Source organism: Taudactylus pleione, unplaced genomic scaffold (genome assembly GCF_031769625.1).
Source record: "Taudactylus pleione unplaced genomic scaffold, aTauple2 ptg000239l, whole genome shotgun sequence".
Lineage (NCBI taxonomy): Eukaryota > Metazoa > Chordata > Amphibia > Anura > Myobatrachidae > Taudactylus > Taudactylus pleione.
Genome location: NW_028284641.1, coordinates 493,961 through 516,043, shown reverse-complemented (window position 1 = coordinate 516,043; position 22,083 = coordinate 493,961). Strand labels below are relative to the sequence as shown.

The 22,083-nt window shown below is 47.9% G+C and overlaps 1 protein-coding gene across 3 annotated transcripts in view; it reads right to left on the bottom strand.

The window, feature by feature from the left end:
- FANCD2 (FA complementation group D2) overlaps nucleotides 1-22,083 on the bottom strand; it is a 251,017-nt gene that overhangs the window by 106,665 nt on the left and 122,269 nt on the right. For all 3 annotated transcript variants that reach the window (XM_088479530.1, XM_088479531.1, XM_088479532.1), the window contains exons 27-28: nucleotides 11,640-11,741; nucleotides 9,217-9,326 (exon numbers count right to left, since the gene is read on the bottom strand). In XM_088479530.1, coding sequence (XP_088335656.1) covers nucleotides 9,217-9,326; nucleotides 11,640-11,741 — 212 coding nt within the window. The remainder of the gene's footprint in view (nucleotides 1-9,216; nucleotides 9,327-11,639; nucleotides 11,742-22,083) is intronic.

The window sequence follows — 22,083 nt, the reverse complement described above, 5'->3', positions numbered from 1 at the left end:
CAGAAGACCACGTGGCCATCTAGCAAGGCAAAACAGCCAAGGCGCCACAGCGAGCCACCCACGAGGGTTACATGGCCCGAGAAAAAACAAGCATCAACAACAGAAAGGCCTACCCATGGGTAGGCCCCTGAAGAAGACATACGAGGCCGTCCAGCAAACATTTGGCCATAGGCCGGCCATCCTTTCCTGTTAAAACCAGAAATTTCAGACCACCAATAAGGAGTCCGATTTCCGTCAGGAACCTGAACGGATCACATAAATCCACAGAGGCCGGACCACAGTCAATGAGGCCACACCAGCCGAGAGGACTGGGGACTGAATGGCCTCACCATAAGTTCCAGAATAATATGGAACCTAAAAATCACTAAGAAGAAACACAGGGTGAGAGCAACTCACACCCTGACAAGATGCCCTCCAGAAGAGGGAGCCACATGAGAATGCTCCCAATTCCGACACTCACCTGGGTGATATAAACTCCCTGAGAGAAAGAGAGAAAGCCAAAGCAATAGACCATGTAATGGCTATCACAACCAGCGGTTCCATTAACTTTCCCCGGAGTTAACGAAGAACCACTACTAACTCCCAAGGAGTCCCTAGGGAGGACAAATGGAGGCATAATCCAGAAAACACTCCAAAGGATGAACTGGACACCAGAGCGGAGCAATTCCATATCTTAATCATACTGACAGTGTAGAGATCCGCACTGTCAGGAAGGCCAGGCCGAGGGTGAAACCCAAGCCAGCCGGAAGGAATGCCAGAATATCTGGAAATCCTGGACACCAGAGGATCATATCGACAGGTATAATACCATAAGAATTATGGCTGCCACAGTTTGTGGTAGGTCCCAGCAAAAGCTGATCCATGTGCTCTAATCATTCCAACGATGACAAAGCCAGGGAAGCCGTAAGACCACTGTAGGAACGCAGTCAAAGACAAACTACCCAGGTCCAAGGCAAACCCCAGGACCCTGAGACAACAGGTCTGGGCAGTGAAGCATCAGGAATGGAGTATCGATGGAGAGACTCCGAAAAACCAAGTACCCCTGACATCTGGGGCAATCAGGAGCCACCAGCAGGAAAGCATCTCCGTCTCGATTGAAACACTTCCCTCGAGGAAGAATGGAGACCGGAGAACACAGGTACGCAAATTGGAAGAACCACTTCACCGACAAAGAGTCACTGAAGGTTGCTTCAGAATCCCCAGAGTTGGACTGTAACACCATAGTGTGATAGAGTCAGAAGGCCATGAGGGTCACCTCAGGAGGAACCCCCCCCCTGCTCACCAGGAGATGAAACCTCTCTTGGGGAAGAGACTAGTCCCCTGGATGCACGTCGTGACGGCTGAGGACTCCCGCTTTCCAATGGAGAGCACCTGAAATGAACACTGTCGAGATGGTCGGGAGGAGACCCTCAGACAATGTCCGAATGTATGACATACCTGACAATGCCACCCAACAAACAGTATTGCTAAAAAGGAAGCCACTGTTCTGACCCTGTCGGACTGAACTTTTTCAGGTTCACCGGTAAACAAGGGCTATGCCAGAGTGAAGGCCCAAGAAAGGCTAAAGTTCCAACAAGTTAATTGACAGGGTGGAATCGACAGACATCCAACTGCACTGAAATGGATGCGAACCAGACACTGTCCTTAGCAAAGAATACCCTGGACGAGATGGCCATAGTCACCCGAAAAGGGACCGACTTGCCTCCGGGGAGAGCATCATCGTTTGAACAGTGATCAGACAGAAAAAACTTGTTCCATCTGGAGATAAGCCAATTATGGAAAGGCCTGGAATGGAACTAAGCCCATTCCACCCTTCCAAAGGCAGACACTGAATAGTGGACCATGCATCCCAGAGTGTAAAGACATATGTCGACTGCGCAGACATCCATGTACTCCTAATGGAAGAGTGGAGATGCCGTCTTACGCCAGAAGAATTCTCAGATTCTGAGAATCCAGCAGGGCTCCTAGGTGAAGAATACCCAGAGAGGGATGCAGGGAGGACTTTTTCCCCATTGATTAAACGTCTGCACCCTGAAGAAGCCACAGTCAACCTGACCCGGCTGTAAAGTACCCCGGTGATCCTGCTAAGAGCAGGAGGCCATCCAGGTACAGGAGCATTGGGATATACTGAACAGAAGAACTGTCAGAAAATCCAAAACGCTTGTAAACCCCTGTGGGGCTGAGAGCAGTCCCAACAGGCAGAGCCCGAAAAATCGTACGTGCTGTGATACAGCAAACCTCAGTCCATGCTGAGGTAAGGTCTCTGTAAGTACCCGTAGGCACGCGTCCTGTATATCCAGTGATACCATAAAGTCCCCAGGTTCCAAACATAGTATGATGGAGCATAGGGATTGCCTCCTGAGCCCAGGTAGCTTTAGGAACTGGTTCAGGGAATTGAGACAGAGAATAGGCCAAAGAGGACCATTCAGCCACCGCACCAGAAAGAAAGCAGAACAACCAGTCCCTCGCTGAGAAAGTGGGGATGGCCCAATTAGCTCCGCTTACCGCAACAACTGTATAGCTTTCTGGATTTGTAAGGCCCTGTTCCGAATAAGGGCCTGCGTACCATCACATGGAAATAGGCCGCCTGAGCAAAGAGAGTGCGTACCCTCCTACCCACGTAGCCGTGGCAACTAGACACTAGTACCGGGCAAACTGAGAAAATCGCCATCTCCCAGTGGTAGGCCTGTCTCGTCAGGCTGACGATATATCCGTAGGTTCAGAAGCAGGATCGGCTGGCAGTCCAGGCCTGCTCGAAACTGGATATGTCGGCCCTTGTAAAGGCCGACAGTCTATGAAGAAACAGACCTTTAGGCTGACCCAGAGGACAAAAAGACTTAATAGTCTGAGGCCCTATAGTGAGCATAGCTGACGGCGGGAAATTTGTACTGCCACTGTCAAGGTCAGGACCCAACAAGATCTACCCTATAGATGGTATCTGCACCTCTGCATTCCCAGAGCGCAGCCATAGGGTATTACGGAGGATACCGTCGCAGCCGGAACTCTGAAAGTTAGGAGCTGGTATCCAATATAGGCATGTCCACCTATGACAACTGCATATATTACATGAGCGACCAAATACATTTGAACCCCAGACGTGTTGGAGGGGAAAAAACATTACAAATGCATCAGCTCAGTATGCAATAGTATTAACCAACCATGCTATAGCCATGGTAGGATGGGGTAACAACCCCTGAAAGCGAGTATACTGATTTCAGGCAGAGTTACCACCTACGGATCAGAAGTATCCGACCACGCAGGAATGGGATACGTAGTAACGTCTGTAATCCGACGAATAACACGCCTATCCACCCCAGGAGGGGCTCGTGATGACCCTCAGGGAATTTGGGACAGGAGGCCAAACACTGTTGTAATACCTCATATCTGGCAACAGCCAGAGTCCCGCCATGCGATCCACCCGCTAGTCAGCAACAGGGACCCAGAAGGCACGTAATACTGAGGGTGTATGATACAGGTGCAGGTCAACATTCACTCTAACCAGAATGGACCTGCTACCAGCCCTAAAGCAGGGATAATAATACTTGAGATAGGCTTCCCCCCGTGTAAGAGGGAAAGAGCCCAAAACAGTACCCAGTTCACGGTAGAGCCAAGTGGGAAGTAACCACAGGGCGTCAACCACGCCAATTTGCGTTTCATAGAAAAACGACATCCACCCAGGGTGGCTGTTGTGGTAATCCCTGCAAGGGGCATGACAGACTATTGTGGCACCAGGGGGAATTGATATACTCGAAAAACCCCTGTAGGGAGCGGTAGTCTGTGTCACAGGGGAAGAGTGCAAGAAACTGCGAGATACCCTGAGATGAAAAGGGCAGTATGGTGAAGTAACCCCAAGTGAGGTACAACAATGGGGCCCGCCCGGCGATCCGCAATTAAGAGGATCCCGAGAAAACAAACCGCCCAAGGGGGTCGTGAAAGGGGCCGGCACCCGATGACGCCACATACAGAACCCTTTAAGAGTTAAATCCTCCGCACTAACACCTGCAGCACATGGCTTGCAGGATAGTAAAAATGGGTGCAGTATAACGCTCTATCTCCTGGTCAGACATATCTGACCAAGCATTGCGATCAAGCAGCGCTATACTGGTCCTGACTGATACTAAAAATTAGCTGCAGGGACCCATTTTCAGCGTATGCAATACACAGTTCCACTCAAAATATGGCAACGTGCAGCACGCAACAGTATGTGACAAACCTCACAAATATTAACAAGTATATAAATGTGAGGTCTCAGAACCACCCCAAGTACAGCTGTATTAGGGCAGATAAAGAAAAGGGATAGATATACACTGACAGGTGAAAGAATAAAGTACAGTCAGCACTAGCATAAGTCACATACAATGCAGATATACACATATATACATAAACATGTCATATAATATACTGCACTATTACACTGCATGCAACTTACCCAGATTCAGTGTCTGGGAAGGCTACAGCGCTGTGTACACTGACCTGATGGTGAGGTACGCAGGGGGACTGGATCAAACGCCATCTCCAGAGATTTCTGCTGCACCACAGAGAAATGGCCGCTGGAGACCTCAGAAGAAGCGTGGCCCGCGGAGGAAGCAGCTCAGCGACGCCAGACTATAGATACTGAAAGGCGCGCTGAGCTGAGGGGAGGAGCCTCTGTAACAGGGAAGGCTGTCTCCCCTGGCCGGCTATTAACCCCCGGGACGCCGGCTCCCTGCACCGAACACTAAGTCCCTGGTGGTCTAGTGGACACACGGGGTATGGGGGGCCCGCCGCCACTGCCGGCGCCTCCGGTCTGTCCCCAGAGACCGGAGGCACAGGACTGCATTTCAAATGCGCGGATCACCGCAAGCGGTGACCCGCGCCTTACCTGTTCCCCGTGGATCCGGCAGCAGTCCTGGGCACCGGCAGAGTCCGGCTAGTACAGACTCTGGGGTCCCGCTGAGATCCCCAGATCTGTACTGGCGTCTCAGCGCCAGCGGGGTGACGGAGCGGCAGCTTAGACGTCCTATGGACAGTCTGACGCTGCCGCTCTGAAGAATCCAAAGGAAAAATAAAAAACTCTGTCCTTTAGAAAAAATAAAGCTTAGGGGCTGCTAATCAGCTCCCCACTGCACTAAACGGTGACCCGATTCCGGCCGGGCACCAACTTAAACTGAGGTGCCTCTGGCTTGGGGGTGGGGTTATAGGGAGAGTGGACCCAAGTGCATCCTGGGAGCTAAAAGCTTTAACTGCGTGGTGCCCGGATTTGGTTCCCAACCTATACCCCAAGGTCAACCCTGTGGACCCCCTATGGACCCTGAAGTAGAAACCTGGGGTATTGCAGCTATTGCAGGACACTGGAAACCTAGGGTATTGCGGCTATTGCAGGACACTGGAAACCTGGGGTATTGCGGCTATTGCAGGACACTGGAAACCTGGGGTATTGCGGCTATTGCAGGACACTGGAAACCTGGGGTATTGCGGCTATTGCAGGACACTGGAAACCTGGGGTATTGCGGCTATTGCAGGACACTGGAACCCTGGGGTATTGCGGCTATTGCAGGACACTGGAACCCTGGGGTATTGCGGCTATTGCAGGACACTGGAAACCTGGGGTATTGCGGCTATTGCAGGACACTGGAAACCTGGTGTATTGCGGCTATTGCAGGACACTGGAAACCTGGGGTATTGCGGCTATTGCAGGACACTGGAAACCTGGGGTATTAGGGCTATTGCAGGACACTGGAACCCTGGGGTATAGGGGCTATTGCAGGACACTGGAAACCTGGGGTATTGCGGCTATTGCAGGACACTGGAAACCTGGGGTATTGCGGCTATTGCAGGACACTGGAACCCTGGGGTATTGCGGCTATTGCAGGACTCTGGAACCCTGGGGTATTGCGGCTATTGCAGGACACTGGAACCCTGGGGTATTGCGGCTATTGCAGGACACTGGAACCCTGGGGTATTGCGGCTATTGCAGGACACTGGAACCCTGGGGTATTGCGGCTATTGCAGGACACTGGAACATGGGGTATTGCGGCTTAGCCAGATCAGGCACTCTAAGAATTTCTACACAGCATCTGAGGCCCAAGCCTATATCCCTACCCCCCTAGGGCAGATCAATTATTTTCCTACCCAAGCCCCACAGGACAGGACAGAGCAAAACAAGAGGGGGAGAAAGATCATTCTCGAAGAACTTTCACTTTTAAATTATAATCTGGAGTGTGCAGTGTGGGGGCCCCAATGTTCCCAATGTAATCAGGAAATGATTTTCATACTGAGAGGAGATACTGGAATCTTGGGGATGTCCCAAAGCTGCCCCTAAGGGTGGGTACGTTCTGACGTTACAATACCCATCCAAAATCAGCATCTTTAGCTGCAAATTGCAATCTGCAAAATGTAGTGAGCGTATGGAACAAGGACTAGGTGGCAGCCTAGGCTCCCTGCCACACCGCCCAGCAGGCACTCACTGGGCTGGTATAACGTGCCCTCAGATGGTCAGGAGCACGTTTCCCTGCTCCAATGTAAGCCTGTCCAGCAAGCAATAGTCTTCCTAAAGGCAGAACATGCTCTCTTCCCGGCATCGCAGAGGATCAGCTGTCTGTTTCATCACCTGTTTGGTTATATCCTAGGAGTAATAACAGGTCTGACAGGTTACGCATTAGCTTTTATTTGGTTGATGGATTACAATACAGACCTTTGTAAATTAGTGTTGCTCAGACTGATAACGGTCACACATTATTGGACTTATTACATATTATGTGGAATTTAAGTGCACCTCTTTCATTACCCCTATTGTTCTTTATTCAGTTCTTTTTATAAACTCAATAAAAAAAATATTGAACAATGAAAGAAAAAAACAAAAACACAATCTGGTGAAATTTAGAAGTTCTATTGACAGAGGTTTCCAAAGCCTCAAACAAAAAGTATGGTGGTCGCTCACAACAGCTTAATGACTTCGCACAGGTGCTTGTAAAGGGCGGGGTTTACGCTGAGCTACAGAAAATTTATGTGATGCGCTGCGGATGGTTATGGCTTGATTCTTTTGGGGTTCCCTGCGAATCGGACGTGAACCCCATAATATTAGGGACGTCAGTATAGAGGAGCCTTGACGCTGGCCTAGCGCTTATTCATATATTTGCAAATGTATTTAACTAATACCTCTGAATTTCTATTGTTATTATATAGAATTCAAGTATTTTTGTTGATATTGCTACAGTGTGCTAGAGTGCAAGTCTCCAAAGCCCCGACTGCGAGACTCTCCGAGCAGAGAGAGACACTAGGGAAGTGGTCTCTAAGAGAGCTGAGCTCCACTGGGTTCCTAAGAAGAGACTGTTGTAAAGTTGTTAAAACCAGTATGAAATCCCATGGGTAATCGCAGGACTGTATGGAGTCTGCACATGTAAGAATTTCTGTACACCTGTGTGCCAGCTTCTCCTGAGAGAGAGCAGAGATCTGAACATCTATTACTGAGAGTCTCCAAGCACCTGCTCAGACCCTCCTGCAAAGACAGCAGAGACAGGCTGACTGGAATGAAGAGGTTCTTTACTCACACAGGAGGTATGTATCTTCCACACTCTATTATAAGTCTTATCTTAAGGGAAGTAAGGCCTTGGGAGATGCGCTCATTACCAGCTGTAAAATGTCCATGTACCACGATCTACTTCACCACTAGAATCCCCAGAGCCATTTCTCTTTTTACCTTCTTTAGAACCAGAGATAGCACTGCGACTGAGGTCAACATTGGATCTCTCTTCCTTGAACAGATGCCGACCACCCTGTGGTTCAAAAAGATGCCCACAGACAATTTCCAGGGAGCAGGGAATATGGCGCCGGAGAAAATCTGCCCGAACTTTGATTCCTTTAAGTCCAAAATCCTTGAAGTCAACAATGAAGACTGACAGCCCGCAAAGAGTTCATTCTCACAACTGTAAAGTCTGCTATGGGGAAGTCTTTGATAAAGCTGTTGAGCTTCAATCATGAGAGGAGCGAACGGCGCGCCCTTGGACCAGATGGGTAAGTAGCTTCCCAAGTAAAGGTGAGTCTTTCCATTTCAAAATGGGTTTGATCTGGAACACCTCGAGAGGAACTGCGCAAATTGCACCACCTTGCATAAAATCTGTCTGAGAGCGAGTAGAGACTTTGCTATTCCCTGAGATGAGATTATCTTGCTTTCTGGCCAATAAAAAACATTAACCTGTCTGGATCCGAAAATAAAAGTCCTCTAGGTACTGTAGGCACTCAACTGGAACTTTGATACCTGATAAGCTACCTATGGGAAACTAAGTTCTTGTTCATCAGTCTGATGGAACGACGGCAATCCGGCCTTAATGAAAAAAGGTTAAGAAGTCAAGAGAATCCGCCAAAACTAAAACGATCTTCGTGCATATCCACAGAGCTGTCTCCAACCCAAAAGGTAGATCTGGAAACTGTAAGTGGCAAGACCAAACTGTGAAGCTGAGAAAGCACTGTTTGTCTTCCAGGATAGGACCATGCCAGAATACATGCTTGATGTCTATGGGGTCCATGAACCCAATCTGCTGCATCTTGTATCTGTCCCCCCTAAACTAGGTGTTTTGGAGAATTTAGGTTCATAATTGGCTGAAGAGATTGTCTGGTTTTCGGACAGAGAAGAGACTTGAATAAAATCCCAATGCTTTCGCCTCTTCTGGAGCTGAATGGGTCTTGTTTTGCCTGTGGGAGGAACAGAAGCCTGGAAAGGAACTTCAGGAGCCACCATACACTATATTCCCAGTCTACGATTCTACTCAACCATCTGAAGTGGGATTGGACCACTGTTACCAAAAAAAGTAGTAAAGGTGGCCCCAGATGTTCAGTCTGACTGGGCCATCCTTAAGAGCCGCAGCATTTGGGAGAGGAACAGCGGTGGTCTATGACAAGGGCACTATGTACCATCCACTTTGAGATGGTATTAGCCCAATGGACACTTGCAGCCCTGAAGACTGTGTAGATGCCAACTATCAATGATTTGCATTAGAAATAAAATAAATATGGCACCTACAACAAAACACGCTACTTCTGCGGCAGGCCGCGCATGTAGAGGGGGAGGAGGTCACACTTTGCGCAGAAATTCCTAAAGTACCCAAACTCCTGGCAGAGCCTCTAACCACCCAGCTTCCAGTGTTCCCTGCGCGAATGACAGAGGTAACAGCAACACACATAACCCAGTGACACGATGTCTCACGCTTATCCCTACGTTCATCCATGATGGGGACGCACCTTCTCCGGCTGGCTCTTCTGCGTCTCCTGCGGGACGGAGTCCAGCTGCTCCTCAATCTGCAAACTTTCCGCAGAGGAGTTTTTCACATCCGCTAACGTTCGCTTCTTGCCTTGGGTATAAAGAATTGTGCGCTAAGCGTTTACACTCACAGGGAACAAACGCTGCCAACAATCGTGTCATGTTCTCCCTGCAATAATCTATAACGTGTCGTTCATAAGACGCTCTGGGCCTGATGCAAAGGAAGACGCAGCCGCGTCTATTGGCGGTCACCCGTATGCAAATGCCGTTACAAAGTCTTTCCAGCCAAAGGTGCCCACTGTCAGCGCCCGTACACGCTGTAATACCGGTTAGTGCTTCTTTAGACGCCACCATTGACACTTGCGCCTGCCCTATAGCAGTCTGACTATGGCCTCCTATGCCTGCCGCTCTGCACTGAGTCTATGGCCTCCTATGCCTGCCGCTCTGCACTCAGTCTATGGCCTCCTATGCCTGCCGCTCTGCACTCAGTCTATGGCCTCCTATGCCTGCCGCTCTGCACTCAGTCTGACTATGGCCTCCTATGCCTGCCTCTCTGCACTTAGTCTATGGCCTCGTATGCCTGCCGCTCTGCACTCAGTCTGACTATGGCCTCCTATGCCTGCCGCTCTGCGCTCAGTCTGACTATGGCCTCCTATGCCTGCCTCTCTGCACTCAGTCTATGGCCTCCTATGCCTGCCGCTCTGCACTCAGTCTGACTATGGCCTCCTATGCCTGCCGCTCTGCACTCAGTCTGACTATGGCCTCCTATGCCTGCCGCTCTGCACTCAGTCTGACTATGGCCTCCTATGCCTGCCGCTCTGCAGTCAGTCTATGGCCTCCTATGCCTGCCGCTCTGCACTCAGTCTGACTATGGCCTCCTATGCCTGCCGCTCTGCACTCAGTCTGACTATGGCCTCCTATGCCTGCCGCTCTGCACTCAGTCTGACTATGGCCTCCTATGCCTGCCGCTCTGCACTCAGTCTATGGCCTCCTATGCCTGCCGCTCTGCACTCAGTCTGTCTATGGCCTCCTATGCCTGCCGCTCTGCACTCAGTCTGACTATGGCCTCCTATGCCTGCCGCTCTGCACTCAGTCTGACTATGGCCTCCTATGCCTGCCGCTCTGCACTCAGTCTGACTATGGCCTCCTATGCCTGCCGCTCTGCACTCAGTCTGACTATGGCCTCCTATGCCTGCCGCTCTGCAGTCAGTCTATGGCCTCCTATGCCTGCCGCTCTGCACTCAGTCTGACTATGGCCTCCTATGCCTGCCGCTCTGCACTCAGTCTGACTATGGCCTCCTATGCCTGCCGCTCTGCACTCAGTCTGACTATGGCCTCCTATGCCTGCCGCTCTGCACTCAGTCTGACTATGGCCTCCTATGCCTGCCGCTCTGCACTCAGTCTGACTATGGCCTCCTATGCCTGCCGCTCTGCACTCAGTCTGACTATGGCCTCCTATGCCTGCCGCTCTGCACTCAGTCTGACTATGGCCTCCTATGCCTGCCACTCTGCACTCAGTCTGACTATGGCCTCATATGCCTGCCGCTCTGCGCTCAGTCTGACTATGGCCTCCTATGCCTGCCGCTCTGCACTCAGTCTGACTATGGCCTCCTATGCCTGCCGCTCTGCGCTCAGTCTGACTATGGCCTCCTATGCCTGCCTCTCTGCACTCAGTCTATGGCCTCCTATGCCTGCCGCTCTGCACTCAGTCTGACTATGGCCTCCTATGCCTGCCGCTCTGCACTCAGTCTGACTATGGCCTCCTATGCCTGCCACTCTGTACTCAGTCTGGCCTCCTATGCCTGCCGCTCTGCACTCAGCCACTTCCCCTGAGCTTTTCCACGTCATTTCGGATACGGTGCGTCTCTATTGCAACTGTGTCTTTCTGCATACACTCTGTGCAACACATGCACCGTACGAGTTTTTAAGGATTTTCGCACATGCGCAGTTACAAACAAAAAAAATCACTCAACTACATGACCGGGGGCACTGCGTGCGGCTCTGAATCAGGCCCTCTAGCTCAAAAACTGGCTATATAGGTAATTTGGTGCCATAGCTGGAAGTATTCCTACACGCTCATCGTCACCAATGTGGTTAAATGACAGAGTAAAGGTCACATGGACATGACGCAATAGATCACTTTCCTAAAGGACGTTAATTATTTGTTCCAATCGGGTTAGGTTTATTTTTTCAACACTACGCCCAGCCCATGGTCCCTTTTAGTTTAGTTTATAGGCATCAAGGGGTCACTTTACAGAACAGCAGCGATATTTACTAAGACTCTTCAAGAGAGGAGAATTACAACGTCACAAGCAAACCGTTCCCCTGTGAGAGCTGTGCCCATGGACAGAGGAGGGAACAGGCCGACCCCATACGACGGGCGCCAATGTGCTCCTCCCGTTACCTTTCTTGCTCTTCTTTGCGGTGACGGCAGGTAATACAGGTGCCGCGCCTTCCAGCTGCTCGCAGTCAAAATTAGCAGACGGGGGAATATAACCTGGAGAAGCTGAATACAAGGAAAAAATAAAGATATATATATATATATCTCATCAGATCCACCAAAGCTCCCCATTACTAACCCTTTATCAGTATACACCTAACATATGACCAAGCTCATTTTGTTCAACCTTTTCCCAATTCATAATGGTTTTACCCCATACAGCCTAGGTTACCCGCAATACTCCATTAAAGGCAATGTTGGCTGCTCTGACTGACCTATGGCCTCTCCTGGTAATCGAGGCTGATCTCTGTCTCTCAGCTCTAGCACATTAATAGGGGTCTGGGGTCTCTTTCAGAATCCTAAAGCCCTGAGGAAGAAACTACAGAGCCTCAGCCCCGAAGACCTGAAGCCTGACATCCATTGTGTAACATCTCTCCTGTAACCATGGCGGGGGGATGACCTGTGTGTCCCGTCTACCGTGATACAGGAGCGTCAGACGTTCAGTCTGAGACAGTTCAAAGTGTTGTGAAAGTGTGAACGCTCTCATTCATATACAGCACTGCTGCCCCTATAGTGTACTGTCACATATATAGCACTGCTGCCCCTATAGTGTACTGTCACATATACAGCTCTCCTGCCCCTATAGTGTACTGTCACATATACAGCACTGCTACCCCTATAGTGTACTGTCACACACACAGCACTGCTGCCCCTATAGTGTACTGTCACATATATAGCGCTGCTGGCCCTATAGTGTACTGTCACATATACAGCACTGCTGCCCCTATAGTGTACTGTCACATATACAGCACTGCTACCCCTATAGTGTACTGTCACACACACAGCACTGCTGCCCCTATAGTGTACTGTCACATATATAGCGCTGCTGGCCCTATAGTGTACTGTCACATATACAGCACTGCTGCCCCTATAGTGTACTGTCACATATATAGCACTGCTGCCTCTAGAGTGTACTGTCACATATACAGCTCTCCTGCCCCTATAGTGTACTGTCACATATACAGCACTGCTGCCCCTATAGTGTACTGTCACATATACAGCACTGCTGCCTCTATAGTGTACTGTCACATATACAGCACTGCTGCCCCTATAGTGTACTGTCACATACAGTCAGGTCCATAAATATTGGGACATTGACAGAATTTTCATATTTTGGCCTCTATTCACCACCACAATGGCTTTGAAATGAAACAAACAAGATGTGATTTAACTGCAGACTATCAGATTTAATTTGAGGGTAATTACATCCAAATCAGGTGAACGGTGTAGGAATTACTACGGTTTCTATATGTGCCTCCCACTTTTTAAGGGGCCAAAAGTAATGGGACAAACTAAACAATCCTAAATCTAACTTTCACTTTTTAATACTTTGTTGCAAATTCTTTGCAGGCAATTACAGCCTGAAGTCTGGAACGCATAGACATCACCAGACGCTGGGTTTCATCCCTGGTGATGCTCTGCCAGGCCTCTACTGCAAATGTCTTCAGTTCCTGCTTGTTCTTGGGGCATTTTCCCTTCAGTATTGTCTTCATCAAGTGAAATGCATGCTCAATCGGATCCAGGTCAGGGGATTGACTTGGCCATTGCATAACATTCCACTTTTTAGCCTTAAAAAACTCTGGTTGCTTTTGCAGTATGCTTCGGGTCATTGTCCATCTGCACTGTGAAGCGCTGTCCAATGAGTTCTGAAGCATTTGACTGAATATGAGCATATAATATTACCCGAAACACTTCAGAATTCATTCTGCTGCTTTTGTCAGCAGTCACATCATCAATAAATACAAGGGAACCAGTTCCATTGGCAGCCATACATGCCTACGCCACAACACTACCACCACCATGCTTCACTGATGAGGTGGTATGTTTTGGATCATTAGCAGTTCCTTTCCTTCTCTTCTCTTCTCTTCCCATCACTCTGGTACAAGTTGATCTTTGTCTCATCTTTCAATAGGATGTTGTTCCAGAACTGTAATGGCTTTTTTAGATGTTGTTTGGCAAACTCTAATCTGGTCTTCCTGTTTTTGTGGATCACCAATGGTTTACATCTTGTGGTGAACCCTCTATATTCACTCTCGTGAAGTCTTCTCTTGATTGTTGACTTTGACACATATACATCTACCTCCTGGAGAGTGTTCTTGATTTGGCCAACTGTTGTGAAGGGGTTTTTCTTCACCAGGGAAATAATTCTTTTGTCATCCACCACAGTTGTTTTCCATGGTCTTCCGGGTCTTTTGGTGTTGCTGAGCTCTCCGGTGCGTTCTTTCTTTTTAAGAATGTTCCAAACAGTTGATTTGGCCACACCTAATGTTTTTGCTATCTCTCTGATGGGTTTGTTCTGATTTTTCAGCCTAATGATGGCTTCACTGATAGTGACAGCTCTTTGGATCTCATATTGAAAGTTGACAGCAACTGATTCCAAATGCAAATGTCACATCTAGAATCAACTCCAGACCTTTTACCTGCTTAATTGATAATGAAATAACGAGGGAATAGCCCACACCTGTCCATGAAATAGCTTTTGAGTTGATAGTCACATTACTTTTGGCCCCTAAAAAAGTGGGAGGTACATATAGAAACCGTTGTAATTCCTACACCGTTCACCTGATTTGGATGTAATTACCCTTAAATTAAGTCTGAAAGTCTGCAGGTAAAGCACATCTTGTTTGTTTCATTTCAAAACCATTGTGGTGGTGAATAGAGGCCAAAATCTGAAAATTTTGTCAATGTCCCAATATTTATGGACCTGACTGTATACAGCTCTCCTGCCCCTATAGTGTACTGTCACATACACAGCACTGCTGCCCCTATAGTGTACTGTCACATATACAGCACTGCTTCCCCTATAGTGCACTGTCACATATACAGCACTGCTGCCCCTATAGTGTACTGTCACATACACAGCACTGCTGCCCCTATAGTGTACTGTCACATACACAGCTCTCCTGCCCCTATAGTGTACTGTCACATACACAGCACTGCTGCCCCTATAGTGTCCTGTCACATACACAGCACTGCTGCCCCTATAGTGCACTGTCACATATACAGCACTGCTTCCCCTATAGTGCACTGTCACATATACAGCACTGCTGCCTCTATAGTGTACTGTCACATATACAGCACTGCTGCCCCTATAGTGTCCTGTCACATATACAGCACTGCTGCCCCTATAGTGTCCTGTCACATATACAGCACTGCTGCCCCTATAGTGTACTGTCACATATACAGCTCTTCTGCCTCTATAGTGTACTGTCACATATACAGCACTGCTGCCCCTATAGTGTACTGTCACATATACAGCACTGCTGTCCCTATAGTGTACTGTCACATATACAGCACTGCTGTCCCTATAGTGTACTGTCACATATACAGCTCTCCTGCCCCTATAGTGTACTGTCACATATAGCACTGCTGCCCCTACAGTGTACTGTCACATATACAGCACTGCTGCCCCTATAGTGTCCTGTCACATATACAGCACTGCTGCCCCTATAGTGTACTGTCACATACACAGCACTGCTGCCCCTATAGTGTACTGTCACATATACAGCTCTCCTGCCCCTATAGTGTACTGTCACATACACAGCACTGCTGCCCCTACAGTGTACTGTCACATATACAGCACTGCTGCCCCTATAGTGTACTGTCACATATACAGCACTGCTGCCCCTATAGTGTCCTGTCACATATACAGCACTGCTGCCCCTATAGTGTCCTGTCACATATACAGCTCTCCTGCCCCTATAGTGTACTGTCACATACACAGCACTGCTTCCCCTATAGTGCACTGTCACATATACAGCACTGCTGCCTCTATAGTGTCCTGTCACATATACAGCACTGCTGCCCCTATAGTGTCCTGTCACATATACAGCACTGCTGCCCCTATAGTGTCCTGTCACATATACAGCACTGCTGCCCCTATAGTGTCCTGTCACATATACAGCACTGCTGCCCCTATAGTGTACTGTCACATACACAGCACTGCTGCCCCTATAGTGTACTGTCACACATACAGCACTGCTGCCCCTAGTGTACTGTCACATATACAGCACTGCTGTCCCTATAGTGTACTGTCACATATACAGCTCTCCTGCCCCTATAGTGTACTGTCACATATACAGCTCTCCTGCCCCTACAGTGTACTGTCACATATACAGCACTGCTGCCCCTATAGTGTCCTGTCACATATACAGCACTGCTGCCCCTATAGTGTACTGTCACATACACAGCACTGCTGCCCCTATAGTGTACTGTCACATATACAGCTCTCCTGCCCCTATAGTGTACTGTCACATACACAGCACTGCTGCCCCTACAGTGTACTGTCACATACACAGCACTGCTGCCCCTATAGTGTACTGTCACATACACAGCACTGCTTCCCCTATAGTGTACTGTCAGCACTGCTGCCCCTATAGTGTACTGTCACATATACAGCTCTCCTGCCCCTATAGTGTACTGTCACATATACAGCACTGCTGCCCCTATAGTGTACTGTCACATATACAGCGCTGCTGCCCCTATAGTGTACTGTCACATATACAGCGCTGCTGCCCCTATAGTGTCCTGTCACATATACAGCGCTGCTGCCCCTATAGTGTACTGTCACATACACAGCACTGCTGCCCCTATAGTGTACTGTCACATACACAGCACTGCTGCCCCTATAGTGTACTGTCACATATACAGCACTGCTGCCCCTATAGCGTACTGTCACATACAGAGCACTGCTGCCCCTATAGTGTACTGTCACATATACAGCTCTCCTGCCCCTATAGTGTACTGTCACATATACAGCACTGCTGCCCCTATAGTGTACTGTCACATATACAGCACTGCTGCCCCTATAGTGTACTGTCACATATACAGCACTGCTGCCCCTATAGTGTCCTGTCACATATACAGCTCTCCTGCCTCTATAGTGTACTGTCACATATACAGCACTGCTGCCCCTACAGTGTACTGTCACATACACAGCACTGCTGCCCCTATAGTGTACTGTCACATACACAGCACTGCTTCCCCTATAGTGTACTGTCAGCACTGCTGCCCCTATAGTGTACTGTCACATATACAGCTCTCCTGCCCCTATAGTGTACTGTCACATATACAGCACTGCTGCCCCTATAGTGTACTGTCACATACAGTCAGGTCCATAAATATTGGGACATTGACAGAATTTTCATATTTTGTCCTCTATTCACCACCACAATGGCTTTGAAATGAAACAAACAAGATGTGCTTTACCCGCAGACTTTCAGATTTAATTTGAGGGTAATTACATCCAAATCAGGTGAACGGTGTAGGAATTACAACGGTTTCTATATGTGCCTCCCACTTTTTAAGGGCCAAAAGTAATGGGACAAACTAAACAATCCTAAATCTAACTTTCACTTTCTAATACTTTGTTGCAAATCCTTTCCAGGCAATTACAGCCTGAAGTCTGGAACGCATAGACATCACCAGACGCTGGGTTTCATCCCTGGTGATGCTCTGCCAGGCCTCTACTGCAAATGTCTTCAGTTCCTGCTTGTTCTTGGGGCATTTTCCCTTCAGTTTTGTCTTCATCAAGTGAAATGCATGCTCAATCAGATTCAGGTCAGGGGATTGACTTGGCCATTGCATAACATTCCACTTTTTAGCCTTAAAAAACTCTGGTTGCTTTTGCAGTATGCTTCGGGTCATTGTCCATCTGCACTGTGAAGCGCTGTCCAATGAGTTCTGAAGCATTTGACTGAATATGAGCATATAATATTACCCGAAACACTTCAGAATTCATTCTGCTGCTTTTGTCAGCAGTCACATCATCAATAAATACAAGGGAACCAGTTCCATTGGCAGCCATACATGCCTACGCCACAACACTACCACCACCATGCTTCACTGATGAGGTGGTATGTTTTGGATCATTAGCAGTTCCTTTCCTTCTCTTCTCTTCTCTTCCCATCACTCTGGTACAAGTTGATCTTTGTCTCATCTTTCAATAGGATGTTGTTCCAGAACTGTAATGGCTTTTTTAGATGTTGTTTGGCAAACTCTAATCTGGTCTTCCTGTTTTTGTGGATCACCAATGGTTTACATCTTGTGGTGAACCCTCTATATTCACTCTCGTGAAGTCTTCTCTTGATTGTTGACTTTGACACATATACATCTACCTCCTGGAGAGTGTTCTTGATTTGGCCAACTGTTGTGAAGGGGTTTTTCTTCACCAGGGAAATAATTCTTTTGTCATCCACCACAGTTGTTTTCCATGGTCTTCCGGGTCTTTTGGTGTTGCTGAGCTCTCCGGTGCGTTCTTTCTTTTTAAGAATGTTCCAAACAGTTGATTTGGCCACACCTAATGTTTTTGCTATCTCTCTGATGGGTTTGTTCTGATTTTTCAGCCTAATGATGGCTTCACTGATAGTGACAGCTCTTTGGATCTCATATTGAAAGTTGACAGCAACTGATTCCAAATGCAAATGTCACATCTAGAATCAACTCCAGACCTTTTACCTGCTTAATTGATAATGAAATAACGAGGGAATAGCCCACACCTGTCCATGAAATAGCTTTTGAGTTGATAGTCACATTACTTTTGGCCCCTAAAAAAGTGGGAGGTACATATAGAAACCGTTGTAATTCCTACACCGTTCACCTGATTTGGATGTAATTACCCTTAAATTAAGTCTGAAAGTCTGCAGGTAAAGCACATCTTGTTTGTTTCATTTCAAAACCATTGTGGTGGTGAATAGAGGCCAAAATCTGAAAATTTTGTCAATGTCCCAATATTTATGGACCTGACTGTATACAGCTCTCCTGCCCCTATAGTGTACTGTCACATACACAGCACTGCTGCCCCTATAGTGTACTGTCACATATACAGCACTGCTTCCCCTATAGTGCACTGTCACATATACAGCACTGCTGCCCCTATAGTGTACTGTCACATACACAGCACTGCTGCCCCTATAGTGTACTGTCACATACACAGCTCTCCTGCCCCTATAGTGTACTGTCACATACACAGCACTGCTGCCCCTATAGTGTCCTGTCACATACACAGCACTGCTGCCCCTATAGTGCACTGTCACATATACAGCACTGCTTCCCCTATAGTGCACTGTCACATATACAGCACTGCTGCCTCTATAGTGTACTGTCACATATACAGCACTGCTGCCCCTATAGTGTCCTGTCACATATACAGCACTGCTGCCCCTATAGTGTCCTGTCACATATACAGCACTGCTGCCCCTATAGTGTACTGTCACATATACAGCTCTTCTGCCTCTATAGTGTACTGTCACATATACAGCACTGCTGCCCCTATAGTGTACTGTCACATATACAGCACTGCTGTCCCTATAGTGTACTGTCACATATACAGCACTGCTGTCCCTATAGTGTACTGTCACATATACAGCTCTCCTGCCCCTATAGTGTACTGTCACATATAGCACTGCTGCCCCTACAGTGTACTGTCACATATACAGCACTGCTGCCCCTATAGTGTCCTGTCACATATACAGCACTGCTGCCCCTATAGTGTACTGTCACATACACAGCACTGCTGCCCCTATAGTGTACTGTCACATATACAGCTCTCCTGCCCCTATAGTGTACTGTCACATACACAGCACTGCTGCCCCTACAGTGTACTGTCACATATACAGCACTGCTGCCCCTATAGTGTACTGTCACATATACAGCACTGCTGCCCCTATAGTGTCCTGTCACATATACAGCACTGCTGCCCCTATAGTGTCCTGTCACATATACAGCTCTCCTGCCCCTATAGTGTACTGTCACATACACAGCACTGCTTCCCCTATAGTGCACTGTCACATATACAGCACTGCTGCCTCTATAGTGTCCTGTCACATATACAGCACTGCTGCCCCTATAGTGTCCTGTCACATATACAGCACTGCTGCCCCTATAGTGTCCTGTCACATATACAGCACTGCTGCCCCTATAGTGTCCTGTCACATATACAGCACTGCTGCCCCTATAGTGTACTGTCACATACACAGCACTGCTGCCCCTATAGTGTACTGTCACACATACAGCACTGCTGCCCCTAGTGTACTGTCACATATACAGCACTGCTGTCCCTATAGTGTACTGTCACATATACAGCTCTCCTGCCCCTATAGTGTACTGTCACATATACAGCTCTCCTGCCCCTACAGTGTACTGTCACATATACAGCACTGCTGCCCCTATAGTGTCCTGTCACATATACAGCACTGCTGCCCCTATAGTGTACTGTCACATACACAGCACTGCTGCCCCTATAGTGTACTGTCACATATACAGCTCTCCTGCCCCTATAGTGTACTGTCACATACACAGCACTGCTGCCCCTACAGTGTACTGTCACATACACAGCACTGCTGCCCCTATAGTGTACTGTCACATACACAGCACTGCTTCCCCTATAGTGTACTGTCAGCACTGCTGCCCCTATAGTGTACTGTCACATATACAGCTCTCCTGCCCCTATAGTGTACTGTCACATATACAGCACTGCTGCCCCTATAGTGTACTGTCACATATACAGCGCTGCTGCCCCTATAGTGTACTGTCACATATACAGCGCTGCTGCCCCTATAGTGTCCTGTCACATATACAGCGCTGCTGCCCCTATAGTGTACTGTCACATACACAGCACTGCTGCCCCTATAGTGTACTGTCACATACACAGCACTGCTGCCCCTATAGTGTACTGTCACATATACAGCACTGCTGCCCCTATAGCGTACTGTCACATACAGAGCACTGCTGCCCCTATAGTGTACTGTCACATATACAGCTCTCCTGCCCCTATAGTGTACTGTCACATATACAGCACTGCTGCCCCTATAGTGTACTGTCACATATACAGCACTGCTGCCCCTATAGTGTACTGTCACATATACAGCACTGCTGCCCCTATAGTGTCCTGTCACATATACAGCTCTCCTGCCTCTATAGTGTACTGTCACATATACAGCACTGCTGCCCCTACAGTGTACTGTCACATACACAGCACTGCTGCCCCTATAGTGTACTGTCACATACACAGCACTGCTTCCCCTATAGTGTACTGTCAGCACTGCTGCCCCTATAGTGTACTGTCACATATACAGCTCTCCTGCCCCTATAGTGTACTGTCACATATACAGCACTGCTGCCCCTATAGTGTACTGTCACATACAGTCAGGTCCATAAATATTGGGACATTGACAGAATTTTCATATTTTGTCCTCTATTCACCACCACAATGGCTTTGAAATGAAACAAACAAGATGTGCTTTACCCGCAGACTTTCAGATTTAATTTGAGGGTAATTACATCCAAATCAGGTGAACGGTGTAGGAATTACAACGGTTTCTATATGTGCCTCCCACTTTTTAAGGGCCAAAAGTAATGGGACAAACTAAACAATCCTAAATCTAACTTTCACTTTCTAATACTTTGTTGCAAATCCTTTCCAGGCAATTACAGCCTGAAGTCTGGAACGCATAGACATCACCAGACGCTGGGTTTCATCCCTGGTGATGCTCTGCCAGGCCTCTACTGCAAATGTCTTCAGTTCCTGCTTGTTCTTGGGGCATTTTCCCTTCAGTTTTGTCTTCATCAAGTGAAATGCATGCTCAATCAGATTCAGGTCAGGGGATTGACTTGGCCATTGCATAACATTCCACTTTTTAGCCTTAAAAAACTCTGGTTGCTTTTGCAGTATGCTTCGGGTCATTGTCCATCTGCACTGTGAAGCGCTGTCCAATGAGTTCTGAAGCATTTGACTGAATATGAGCATATAATATTACCCGAAACACTTCAGAATTCATTCTGCTGCTTTTGTCAGCAGTCACATCATCAATAAATACAAGGGAACCAGTTCCATTGGCAGCCATACATGCCTACGCCACAACACTACCACCACCATGCTTCACTGATGAGGTGGTATGTTTTGGATCATTAGCAGTTCCTTTCCTTCTCTTCTCTTCTCTTCCCATCACTCTGGTACAAGTTGATCTTTGTCTCATCTTTCAATAGGATGTTGTTCCAGAACTGTAATGGCTTTTTTAGATGTTGTTTGGCAAACTCTAATCTGGTCTTCCTGTTTTTGTGGATCACCAATGGTTTACATCTTGTGGTGAACCCTCTATATTCACTCTCGTGAAGTCTTCTCTTGATTGTTGACTTTGACACATATACATCTACCTCCTGGAGAGTGTTCTTGATTTGGCCAACTGTTGTGAAGGGGTTTTTCTTCACCAGGGAAATAATTCTTTTGTTATCCACCACAGTTGTTTTCCATGGTCTTCCGGGTCTTTTGGTGTTGCTGAGCTCTCCGGTGCGTTCTTTCTTTTTAAGAATGTTCCAAACAGTTGATTTGGCCACACCTAATGTTTTTGCT